Genomic DNA, 13,164 nt, shown 5'->3' with positions numbered 1-13,164 from the left:
CACGTTTCTAGCGTCCAGCAGGCATCACCCCGTCTCCTTCCAGAACTTTTTCATCACGTCCAAAGGAAGCTCCATCTCCCTGAGCAGCCTGCAGAGTCCCTGTCAGGTCTAGAACTCAGCCCAATTTGGTGAAGCGAGCCAGTGACCGAGGGTGATTTGGGGGAAATAGAATTCTTTAGTGGGAAGTTTTGCTTGGGATTGTGGGTTTTAATTCATTTCTCTGCGAGCTCGAGGGCGTTGAGGCGAAAAGGGGAACCGCCTGGCTCTCCAAACTGGGAAGTGTGGGTTTACTGGGCGTTAGGTGTGGCTGGGTTCCGGGCTCAGACAGGCTTCCTCTCATCCCTCTTTTCTCTTGAGTTTTTTAAAATTTATTTATTTTTTAATGTTTTATTTATTTCAGAGAGAGAGAGAGAGAGAGAGAGGGACAGTGTGAGCAGGGGAGGGTCAGAGAGAGAGGGAGACACAGAATCTGAAGCAGCTCCAGGCTCTGAGCTGTCAGCACAGAGCCTGACGCGGGGCTCGAACCCACGAACTGGGAGATCATGACCTGAGCCGAAGTCGGACGCTTAACCGAGTTTAGCCCGAGGCAGCCTCTCTACAGCAGAAATGATCCAGTCTCTGGTGGGTCTTAAGTGGGTGTTGATCCCAAGGGAAGAGAGAGCCCCGGCAGGGAGGCGGGGCTTCGTGATTGGCAGCTCGGGCGCCTTCCCAGGCGGCAAAGGGTTGCTGGTAGATGGAAAGGCACAGAACTCCGCTCCGGTGGGGGAGCTGCGATGCCGCCTTGAACTGCAGGTGCAATGTAACGTTCTGACCGTGACCTTTCGTACTTTCCACTTTTGCATGTGAAAGGGTTTAGTGTCAGAAGCTGTCGCAAAACCTCACGTTTATACTACAGTTGCAAAGAGAGCCGTTTAAGTTACAAAGGGCCGCTCATGCGGGCCTAAGGGTGTCTTTGGACAGTCACGAAAATTAAAAATCGTGCTGATCCTGGCACGTGCGCCAGCCCCCCCTGTTTAACAGCGACTCAGAACAGATGCTCCCTAGGAACCTTCCAGAAGGGCCATCCTGGACTCTGTCTTGTGGACTCCGTTCCCCACCTGGCTCTTGCTGTGATTTCCATGGGAAGACAAAGTGGATTGACTAGCAGTGTTCAACCCGTGGGTTTCATTGTAATGAAAGTCATAAACCCGCATCCTCGTACTTTGCATGAAACACAGGCGGTGTAAACTGAACCTGAGGCAGAACGGAGAGAGGTGGGTCTTGATGCCGCCTGCCTGGCCATCGGCACGGCTCTCTCCCTTCCGGGCCTTCTCGGTGCCAGGCTGAGAGACAGACGTGTCTGTGGCCGGTGGGGGGGCAACAAGACAAAACAAGACAGGCTGTGGGGCGAGTCGGGCTGGACGCCCGGCTCGAGTCCCGGGGCTGCGCCGTGTGGACAGCACGCGTGGCTGCTTCCCCGCGGCTGTCATCTGCCCCACAGCAGTGCCCCTTTGCCCTGGCGCCTGGGGTGGATTACGGGACAATGCAGTCACCACTGTCCGGGCTGGGCAAGGCTGCCTCGATGGAGAGCCGGCTCTGTCGCTGACGCTCGTGCTTGCCTTGCAGAATGCCTCTATTCACGTGATCCTTTTATTTATTTTCTAAGTCCTCTGAATGTTCACGGGGTCGGAGCAGCCAGAGGGCACATCTCGGCTCTGGGCGGGGGGGAGGGGCAGTATCCTCCGAGGAGCCGGGGACTCTGGAACCATCAGCTTAATGTGTGTTCTGATGGCTCCTAAACCCCAGGAGTGGGGTTGGCTTAAATCCTGGGCCTCCTCCCACTCCACGGGGCCAAGACCAGATATACCCTTCACATGGACAGGAGGGCAAAGTCCCATATTGAAATCATTCGTTCTTTGCAAAACAGGCCACTTCTATCACTGTTCCCATTTTACAGACAAGGGGCCAGTGGCCCAGGGAGGTTGAATAATTTGCTCAGGCGCCCAGCGCTTGGAAACACGAGATCTCCTCCCAGCGCCCACACTGCCTGGCCCCGAAGCGATCAGCTTGCCCTCCTGCACGTTTCCAAAGTCCTCAGCGCCAAGGAAATGTTCTGAGGCCACGTGCGGTTTGGAAACGCCACCTTTGTAGATTCACACGGCACATTAAACGCTCTGGGAAATTGTGCAGGAAGTAAACCTCTTAGATTTTTTTTTTTAAATGTACTCAAACTTCTTGATGGTAGAGCCTTTTTAAAAAAGTTCTGAAAACAGAATATCAGTGCTCAGCAGTTGTTTAAAAAAAATGTTGGGGGCGCCTGGGTGGCCCAGTTGGTTAAGCATCCAACTTTGGCTCAGGTCATGATCTCACGGTTCGTGGGTTTGAGCCCCGCATCGGGGCCGACAGCTTGGAGCCTGGAGCTGCTTCGGATTCTGTGACTCCTTCTCCTTGACCCTCTCCCACTCAAGCTGTCTCTCTCAAGAATAAATAAACATTTTTAATAAATAAATAAATAACTACCTAAGTAAATAAAAACGTAGCTATGCCAAATGGAAAAGATCATGGGCTTAAGGGGAGTGAGACCCAAGTTGATATTGTAGCTCCATCAACTCTTTGCTTTAGGGCCTCGAGCGAGTAACTTTATCTTTAGAATCTGTGGAAAAGGTGTTATGGAAAAGAGAATGTCGATTTCCATTGAGAGGACTCAAGAAATGCAAAGGACGTAGAAAGGGTTTTTCTGTTTTGGTGACTGGTGAACTTCTATTCATCCTTCAAAACCTTCATTCTTTACTCCATTCTCCTACGAGCCTCAATCAGAATTAAATGCTCCTCCATGTGTTTCCACTCTGATCCCATGACTTAAAATTCCATGAACTATAGATCCCGTGAATTATAATAAAATGACCCTAGAAAGGAATCTCGAGGACAGGGGCCATGCCTGGTTTATTACCTAGCACTCCTCGTACCTGGAAAAGTACCAAACCGGTGCTGAAAGAAAGGTAAAGAAACAAATCTGTTCACACAGCTGGCTTCAGGCTGTGTCTTATTCTGCGTATTCCTAGGACAGAAGAACATTCTTCAATGGTCAATAACTGCCCTCAGGATTGAATTAAGTTGTGGAAGCCAGTTCCCCGCAGGGAGGGCTTTGGGGGTGGACTGGAATTTCCAAAGGCTCTGCTTCTGTTTCTGTAGAGAGCAGAGGTGCGAGCTTGCTGGGCCGCCCCGGAAAAGCCGCCCTCCTTCATGTGACAAGATTTATGGGGCTCCTGCTCTGCCTTCGGGACCTCGGTGCCGCCCAGCACCCTGGGGACCGGCTCTGGCTGCCTCGTGGCCCCCAGAGGATTTCAGCTGTTTGTTTTCACTGGGAATATTTACGCTTCTCCACGCCTGTGGCTTGTGCAGAGGCCCTTTATTCTCAGAGCCAGAAAGGGCCTCTTGTGCCTCCTGCATTTCACCTGGGCTCGGGCAAAGGGCCTTTCTGTGGCTTGTGTCCTATGTTTTAGGCGCAAACGACTTGATTAGAAACACGAAGCCCAAAGCAGCCTGTGAAGGGTGGTGTGGGTATCATGGATAGGGGCCATGTACACCCAATGTACAGATGAGGAAGCTGAGGCCCGGAGGGGTGAATGCTGGAGCCAGGGCGAGCGTTGAGGCGGAAGTGGATGGTGGGGGATCAGAGGCCGCTTTCGTGGTGCGGAGCCCCGTGGCTAAGTCTGTGCTGCTGCTGCTAACAAGTTACAAGCCCTTAGTTAGCAGAGAGAGGAAGATGCCCACACCCTGAGCCTGGCACAAAAATGGAAGCTGCTTTCACAAGCAAAGAGCGGTGCCCAGTGGGCCATGGCCCGGGTGCCCTTGCTAAGCCCAGATGGGCCCCAGCCCTCCGCCAGCCCGCGGTGGCATGGACCCCGCCTGGTCACCCTCCAGCAGCTGGCCGCCGTCCTCAGGCCGCCACCGGCACGCGGCCTCACCCCCGCCGCGGGGTGTGGTCCTCCTCTCGTGTGATATGCATACCCCACGTTCTCGGTGGGGTTCTATAGAGCCGCCTGTGCTCTTTTATTTTTTCAGATTTTTAAAAATGTTTATTTTTGAGAGAGAAAGAGAGAGAGAGATTGAGCACAGGCAGAGAAGGGTCAGAAAGAGAGAGGGAGACACAGAATCCGAAGCAGCTCCAGGCTCCAAGCTGTCAGCCCAGAGCCCGACGCGGGGCTCGAACTCATGAACCGTGAGATCATGACCTGAGCCGGGGTTGGACGCTTCACCGACCGAGCCCCCCGGGCGCCCCGAAGCTGCCTGGCTCCTTGCAGCGTGTGTCGCTTGGATTTTCCCTCCCTGTTTCTCGTCCCTTCCCTGTATCGCTCCTCACTTTTGTTATTTCTCTTGTCATTATCTATCCCTGAATATGCTGCCTTTCCGAGTCTCCTCTGGAATAAGCCCCAGGCACGCTGGTTTCTCCCCCACGGTGGCCTGTCCCAGGGCCTTGTGGTTTTTAAAAACGGTTCAGGGGCATCTGGGAGGCTCAATTGGTTGAGCTTCCAACTTCGGCTCAGGTCATATCTCATCGTTCGTAGGTTTGAGCCCCGCGTCAGGCTCTGTGCTGACAGCTCGGAGCCTGGAGCTGCTTCGGATTCTGTGTCTCCCTCTCTCTCTGCCCCACCCCCGCTCATATTCTGTCTCTGTCTCTGTCTCTCTCTCTCTCTCTCAAAAACAAATAAACATGAAAAAGTTTAAAAAACCTCAATGAAAAAAACAAACATTAATCATAATCACATTATAATCATATAATCATATACTCATAATCACAGAGGTACCTGTGTCCTCTTAATGCTTCATAAAAGTGCTTTCAGAATTTTAGTGTCTCCTGCTGTTCTGTTCGAGTACAGTGCCTGTGTGTGCACACGCGTGCACACTCTCCTGGCCGAGGTCTCAGCACGGGGTGAATCGTGGGTCCCAAGCCCAGCCTGCCACTCAGCACGTGTGACCTTTGCAGGCTACTTCACCAACCTGAGTTTGAGCTTCTCTGTCGGCAAGTTTGGGATGATCCCGTCTGACGCGTGGAATTGCCACAATTAACTAAAACGCCGTGTCAAAGTTCCTGATGTATATGAAGGGCTCGACGGAGATGCTACTTATTCAGCTTTTGTTGAAAAGTGAAAGCAATCTGGTGTTTGCCGACAATGAACATCTGTGCGTATGTAGTATAATTAGAAAAAAAAAAATCTGTTCAATTAGTTCCTGGGAAACATTCCCCAAAGTGGGTGTGAGGAACAAGAAATGACCGGCACGATTTTGACCAGGCAGAAACTAAAAACCTGAACCCTGTTTGCTGATGGGTCAACAGCAGGGGCTTTGGGTTGAGGACGCTTCTGATGCCAAGTCTGGACTCATGAGCAAAGCGTCACGATTGCTTCTGACGTCCGCCGTGGACGCGGGAGGAGTGAAGTACGTTCCTGATCTCGATGGAGCCGAAGTCAGACATCGGGCAGAGGGGAGTCGGGGCTTCTGTAAATGACCACGGTCAGGAAAGCGGGGGTCAGAATCTTGGCAGTCACCCAAATCTTAAAGAGGTGGGTGGCCCTGCAGGGGTCAGGATCTGAGGCATCTGGACAACGGTCCCTGTTGGGTTTTGGCCCAGACCCTCCCACAGCTTGACCAGGGTGTCGTGCCCCCATCTGCGTAGGACGGCTCCCTGAATCGTGCCCACCTGAAACGTGACCCCCGCCTCTCTTGTGCCCTTTGTTCTCTCTCCCCAGCGAAGGAGGGTCATGTCCTTCACGAGCGGCTCTGGTGACGCACGTGCCTTTGTTCCCGAATCCGCCCAACGCTAGACCATGCCATTTTGGTGTTTGTTGTTTTTTTTTTTCCTTTTCTCTGATGACTCATGCCTGTTATAAGAACCTGTTCTTTTTGAGTAAATTACGCTTTGCTGGGAGGATTTTGAAAACCTGGGTCTCTGAAGCTCTGTAGAATGGTTGTAGGAGGGCAAGTGTATGGGGCCCGGGAGGGGGTGCGGCTGAACGCGCAGCGGGTTTGATGCCGTGCATTCTCATCTGGCACATGGTCCTCAGAGGGTGTCCTTTCTCCTAGCGAGGTTCAGGCGGCGGGGCACCGAGCGCTTTCCTTCAACACGCTGGGGCCTTCGGTTTGAAATTAATCCTCACCCACTTGGGGGAAAGATATATGACTGTGGGCAGCCTGTGTCTTGTCCACCCCCATCCACCATCTCACACATGCAGGAGGAGAGAGTCTAGTCCCCACACCTCTGTGCTAGGGTTAGGGGTGAGCCCTGTGTCTTCCTTTTGAGGGCCAAGCTCGAATCCCATAGTTGACATTTCTGTGCCATTTTTTTCCCCTATTGTCCCTGAGACTTTGGCATCTGAGGTGGAATTTTGTCCCATGTGCTCTGAGTGCTTCAGCGCAAACCCAAGATGGCTGGTGGGAAAGGGCCAGAGGAACTGTCTAGCCCTCTTCTTTCACAAAGATAGAAACCAGGGCCCAGAGCCATTGACTGCTTCCCTTGGGGCATTTTAGAGCCCTCTGATTCTCTTTTTATGCTCTCAGACTCTCAGAGAGAGCCCAAGGTACCAGAATCTTGACACCCCGGGACTAGGAGAAAGTCCGGTATACAATAGGTGCTTAGTAAGCATGTGCTTGTCGCAAGAATGAATTTTATCAGCTCTCATTATCTTTGGATACCATGAAGGCCACCTCTCTTACCATGCCCTGCTCTGTAGAAATGTGCATTGCTGACATCACCAGCCTAACTGTCAAAGACTCCATGCTCCTTTTCTCTTTCCAGAACTTTCTCTGCACCCACATTGTCTGCATGGGTTAGCGACCCAGCATATAGTCCTAGTGTTCTAGGCAGGAGGCCTGACGCTTCTACCCCGACAGGCTGCTGTCCTAGGCTGACCCCATGCCCACCCCATGCCCAGCTTTTGGGTGTGCAGCTGGATTTGCTGTCTTCTCTCTGCAAGGGCACGGTTTTACTAGGGTCCCTACCTTGGTTATTCTGAGGAATTCCCCGGACTTTCCTCCGTTAAAATAAGTGGTGGAGGTGAAGAAATCATTGTAGGGGAGAGAAGAGGAAGGAGCCAGCTCCCTATGACTTCACACTTGAGTGTTTCAGGTAACTTTGTAGCTCAGAGTGTCCCCTGCCAAACTTGCAAACAAAGGTGACCCCAAGATCGCTTAAATTATCACCTAATCACTCTTGGGTACCCTCATTGAGTGTCCAAGCCCTTTGCACATTCTTTGGATGCCCGGACCGAAAGACTGAGTCTGAGGGAGGGACAAGGAAGTGGGGGGGTGCGGAGTGGTAATTCGGGCTGGGGGAGGAGGGTAAGTCCCTGGGGAGGGCCGGCTGCTGGTGATGCAAATAGACACCTGCCCCTAGGTTGTGTTTGGCTCAAACCTACGGCGCCCAGCACACTTCAGGATCGAAGCAGGGATTTAAAGCCAGTCAAACTGGGAGTCGTTTGAAAATGAGATGGTTTAAAATCAAAGAAAGGAAAATGTTTTAGTGCTTTTGTTTTTTAAATGTTTATTTATTTTTGAGAGAGGGTGCACACGCACGCGAGCGAGCAGGGGAGGGGCAGGGAGAGAGGGAGACACAGACTCAGAAGCAGCTCCAGGCTCTGAGCTGTCAGCACAGAGCCCAATGCGGGGCTCGAACCCACCAACCGTGAGATCATGACCTGAGCCGAAGTCAGACACTTAACGGACTGAACCACCCAGGCACTACAGCGTTTTTTAAACCAGCTTTGCAAATAGATTCTTGGCTACGTACAGAGTCTGGTTCCTAACCTGTCCTCTAGATTTGGGCTTCCTTGGAACAGACCGTTGGAAGGTTCCACCGGAAACAATGTCTGTCTTACATCTTTGAAAGATGAACACACATGCACTTGAGAACAGGGACAGGGACAAATGTGTCCTGAGCTTGGTTATTGGTTTCCAAGCCGTCCTGGAGCCCGATTTAGATGGATGGGTCGCCCTTGAAAAAGTCCTGCCATGGCAAAAAAAAAAAAAAAAAGGCGAGGGGGAATTGTGGGGAGGGACCCTTTCTGGAAGCTCTCGGGGACACAGCGTTTCTAGATTTGACACAGAATTTAGAAACCTATGGTGACCTGCCTGCAGACGGGCACCTTTTGCTTTGAAGTCTTTGACATGTGGCTTTGGCGGCCTTGAGGGTATGACAGAGGCTGCCGTGGGAGGGACGGGCAGTCTGGAGCAGAGGAAGGGAGGGGAGAGGACACGAGGCTGCTGTGTGCCCTGGGGTGAATCGCTTCCCCTCTCTGGGTCTCTTTTCAATCAAAGGAGGGGGTGAATGTCAGAGTTTTAAGGGTTCTTTTTTGTGCCCCCAGCTCCAGATCAAGACCTGGGCCATTTCCAGGCCTCCAAAGGCTCCCCTTCCTCCACTCAGATCAGCTCAGCTATTTTATGATTAATGATTGTCCTTAACTGAGCACATTGTTCTTTCAGACTCTTTCCCGTTCTATCTAGACTTGCACACCACCGGCCACGCATCACTGCTGAGCGCTGGAGGTCTGTACCGCTTTGGGGCATAGGTGTGCCCTGCGCACCGGGTTTCTAAAACTTAACACGGAGAGAAGAATGTAGAAGATCCCATTGATTTTGTATATCTGTTACCTGTTCAAATGGCAGTATTTTGGGTATAAAGTTAGATACAATCCTATGCAAGTCAGTATCACCTGGTTCTTCTTCCTTTTTTTTTTTTTTTTTAGTGTTTTCAGCGTGGCTGCTAGAAAATGAAAACTTCCCCATGTGTTAGCATTGCTCTGGGCCCTATGTCCTTCCTAGTCAGGACCCGCCTGCCTCCGGCAGCCTCTGCCCCCAGAGGCGTTTGGTGGCTGGTTTTGCTGTTTCTGCCTCTTTCTGAAATGTCACAATGAAGCCCACTCCCCAGGGGTACTGGTGCCCCCCCACCCCCCGTGGAAGGGCCGTCCTGAGGACCCGCCAGAAAGGGCCAGAGCTGGGGAAGGGGAGGGGGTGATGCGAGTTGAGTTTTAGGTTGACTCAGGCCTTTCAGGGACTTTCTGTCGAGTCCACACCCTCAGGGGAAGTGTCAGCTCACCTCTGAAGCCTCTGGGGGTGCAGAACATCCTGTGTGGGGGAGGCCTGCGAGGCCTGGTGGGGCCCCCTCCGTGTGGCTCCACCCTCTCCCTCTCCCTGGCCCCCTGGAGGGTGGGTGCTGTTCCCGTAATGGGGGCCAGTGAGGTTGCTGCTCTGTGTACTTTTGTTTGATATAATCATTGTTTTTACTTGCCTTTTGGTTTTTAAATCATGTCTCTGGTATGTAGCGTAGGGTTTCAGGGTGTGGCTTTGGTAGCCGGAGAAATAGCTGTTTTGGGGGATAATTTTGCTCATTTATATTTATTGTTCTGTTATATTTTTCCTGGATTCCATTATTCTGGATTGTTCTTGATTTTGGCTGTGATTTGGTTTGTCATATACCTGGGGTCTTAGGTTGGACTGTGCATAGCTCCATTTACAGTTTTACTGTAGATTTCTTAGGCCCTTATCAAACCTTTCTTAATCGGAATCTTCTAATGGCTAACGGACACAAACAGGAGTGTCCTTATTTCTTTAGATTGCCATATATAGCTATCGAGAAGCAGGGGAACTTTGGACTTCCTGCTAGAGGCCTCTCGAGATGTCGGCTTCCTCCTCCCCAGTCTGCTCTCCGCCTCCCCCCGCCCCACCCCTTCCCCCACCAGTGCCACTTCGGCTCAGGTTGAGAAACACGTTAATTCTCAGTTCCCCTTTCTGGCCCAACTTTTGTTCCCTCACTGTGCTGAGGACAGACACCACCAGTTGGCAGCACAGGATGGCCGAATGGTTCTAAAAAGTATCAGAAGGACGTCTAGTCCTTCTGGCTTGGTTACACAATCTCCCCAAGCCCAACCCACGGGTCTTATCTGAAAAAAAAGCTAATCTACCTAGGAAGGACTAAGTGAGGAAATGTGTGAGCCTACCCCTGGCACGTAGTAGTTGCTTGATAAATATTAACCTTCCCCTCTCCCCTGCCAGCTAGTATTCTTAGTTCCTTGGCGTGGCAAGTGGTTTATCTTTATTCTGTGAGACTTGACCTTGAGTGTTCTCCTGGCTTAGTCGTTCTTGGAGACATGGTGACTTTTTTTTTTTTAAATAGAGGTGAAATTCACGTAACATTTTAAAACATAGAGTTCGTTGGTACTTAGTACATTCACAGTGTTGTGCAATCACCACCCCTGTCTAGTTCCAAAACATTTTCATCCCCCCAGAAGAAACCCCATCCCCATGACCCCCCCCTCCACCTCCAGTCCTTGGAAACCACAAATGGATGTCCTGTCTCTGTGGATTTGCCTTTTCTGGACATTTCATATAACAGGAATCATGTAGTAGGTGGTCTTTCACATCTGACATCTTTCACTCAGCATGATGGTTTCGAGACTCATCTGTGACGTTCCTTCCTTTCTGTGGCTGAATAATATTCCATTGTGCGAATAGACCATAATTTGTTGGTGGACATCTGGGTGGTTTCCAACTTTTTTGGCTGTTATGAATGATGCTACGTTTGTGGGGATGTGCGCTTTATTTCCCTCGTGTAGAGCTCTAGGGGCAAAATGACTGGGTCATATTGAAGTGTTCTAAGTTTGGGGCACCTGGGGGGCTCAGTTGGTTAAGCATCCGACTTCAGCTCAGGTCATGATCTCGCAGTTCGAGCCCCGCATCAGGCTCTGTGCTGACAGCTTGGAGCCTGGAGCCTGCTTCCGATTCTGTGTCTCCCTCTCTCTGTGCCCCTCCCCTGCTCATGCTGTCTCTCTCTCTCTCTCTCTCTCTCTCAGAAATCAATTTTAAAAAAACATTAAAAATAAATAAATAAAGTGTTTTAAGTTTGCTGATGTGTGACCGCATCTGGTACCCATAGGTGCTTAATAATGGTAGTAATTGTGTACACAGTCTCCTTGGGGATTTTTTTTTTTTTTAATGTGGATGATTTTCTGACCTTCAGACTTGTTACTTGTATTTTGGTGAATTTCTCTGTATTCATCTCTTTCACCATCCTGAAAATTTTCCTTGTTGATTGAAGTCTGGTGATCCACATATCAAAAGAGCTGTTGATTTTGCATGGCTTGGAGTTATCGGATAAGCCAGGTCACCTGCCTCACGCATTCATGTCGCAGGCATCACGTGTGCCTGGCCTGTGGGGTGTTATGATCGAAGGCCATGTACTCTGAGGGGGATGGTGGCCGTACACGTTTAGCTCATCACTGTAGCTGAAACTAGCCATTGTGGGGATATTCGCAGCATGGAAATTAGCAAAAGCCAGTCACCACTTGTCTTTCTTTCTCTCTGTTTTTGGTTTTTGGTTTGGTTTGGTTTGGTTTTGGAAAGCCCGGTGTTAAACACTTACCAGCACGCCAACCTGCCCTTCCAACCTCCTCTCCTAATATTCCCCCGGCAGGTTGGTCTTTCACAGACAAGGAAACTGAGGCACAGAGAGTTGAAGGAACTTGTCCGAGGAAAATGTCAGAGCCAGAATTCAGACCCGGTCTGACTTGGGCCCATGCCCTTGGCCTTGGGACTATACTGTTTCCAGATGGCACACGTTTTCCCATCTCCCGTCATGGTGTCTCCCTTCCTTCCTGAACCTCGCTACCACCCGATTTTCATTCTGATCATTTCTTAGTCTTTTAGGTGCCAGGACGTTCTGGTGTTTTCTCTTGAGCAACATTCAGATCCTGTCCCTTCTTAACGGGAACTCTGTGTTTTGTTTTGTTCTTTTCTTGCAGAATTTTGCTAAAGAGTTTGTGATCAGCGATCGCAAGGAGCTGGAGGAAGATTTCATCAAGAGCGAGCTCAAGAAGGCGGGAGGAGCCAATTACGACGCCCAGACGGAGTAACCCCAGCCCTTCCCCTGCCCCTTGCGAAGCCATCCGCCTGCCCCCCGGGGGAGGGGCCGCGGCCTCAGCCACCAGCCCACCAGCCACCAGGGGCAGGGCTTGCAGTGCGAGGCCCGTGCCGCCCTGCCTGCAGCCTGCGCCCCTTCCCCGCTTCCCCCCCCCCCAGCCCGCTGCGCCCCATCTGTCTCCTGACGCTCATGGAACGTCTTTCTTTCATCTCCTCCCCACCCCCCCTTGTTCTAAGGAAAACTCATTTTGACGCCAGGGCCACGCACATCGTCAGATCTGAGGCTGCCCCTTGCGGTGACCCCCTTTCCTGGCCTGGCCTCTCCGCCGCCCCCTCGCGCTGCTTGGGGGGCGGCCGCCCGCCCCGGTGCCCCGTGCGCCCCTCGGGGGCGGGGCCGCCTTGCCGGCACCCACGTTGGTCCCGTGCGTCAGGCTGGGACCCCCCAGCGCGTGCCCCGGGGGTCCCTCACCCCTCCATGCAGAGCTGCCTAAGCTACCCGCGCTGGGCAGGGAGACCTCCAAGCCTGCCTCCCACCCAAGAGAAGAGGGAAACTTTGCCTTAACGGTTGCCCAGCAACGGCTCGCTCTGCCCCTTTGGCTCGGAGCCCACTGCGCAGGCGCGGGGCGGGGGCCGAGGTTCAAGTGCAGCTGGGACGGGTGTCTCTCAGGGTTCGCTTCGGCGGCTCCCGGAGTGATGGGGACGCTGGCGAGGGAGCCCGGGGCGCGGAGCGGGAATCCGGGTCGCACTGGGGGCCGATGCCTCGCTTTCGGGGGTGGGGGCCGCCGCGCCGCCGGTGGGACGGACCACTGCCGCGTGGCTCTAGAAAGCTAGTGGTGTTCCTCCCAGGTCTACACCACGCGTTCAAACAGATGTTTTGTTTTCAGAGGAAGAGGAGATTGGCTTGGTTCTCATGAGCAGTATTCTGTTTCTTTTTTCCTTGCTCATTTCACTTGGGGGTAGGAAGTCTGTGCTGCAGGGGGCTGCGAACGTCTGCCCTCGGACAGTTTACAGAAATAAATGTGGTTTTTTGTTTTTCAAAAAAAATAACAACCGAGTTTGTCTGATTTGTCTTATGAAGCGTCTTCCTTTCCTGTGAAAACGAAGGCCGTTGTCCCGTCCGACCCTAAGAGGCATTTATGGGGCTACGGGGACCACGCACATTCGTATTCGGTAGCTTAATGTTTACCCACAACCTGGAGAAATAGATGCCACTGGTGTCCGTTTTATGGAAACTGAGGCTCAGAGAGACTGAGTGAGTCGCCTGAGGCCACCTGG

At 52.1% G+C, this 13,164-nt stretch overlaps 1 protein-coding gene across 1 annotated transcript in view; it reads left to right on the top strand.

Moving 5' to 3' along the window:
- The window catches only part of COTL1 (coactosin like F-actin binding protein 1), a 40,286-nt gene extending 27,353 nt beyond the window's left edge, over nucleotides 1-12,933 (top strand). The window contains exon 4 of the mRNA XM_039226686.1: nucleotides 11,772-12,933. Coding sequence (XP_039082617.1) covers nucleotides 11,772-11,882 — 111 coding nt within the window. The 3' untranslated portion in view covers nucleotides 11,883-12,933. The remainder of the gene's footprint in view (nucleotides 1-11,771) is intronic.
- The last annotated feature ends 231 nt before the right edge of the window (nucleotides 12,934-13,164 follow it).

Source organism: Hyaena hyaena, unplaced genomic scaffold, assembly GCF_003009895.1.
Source record: "Hyaena hyaena isolate Hyena2069 unplaced genomic scaffold, ASM300989v1 scaffold_1, whole genome shotgun sequence".
Lineage (NCBI taxonomy): Eukaryota > Metazoa > Chordata > Mammalia > Carnivora > Hyaenidae > Hyaena > Hyaena hyaena.
The sequence above is the reverse complement of the archived record's forward strand: the minus strand, read 5'-3'. Positions and strand labels throughout refer to the sequence as shown.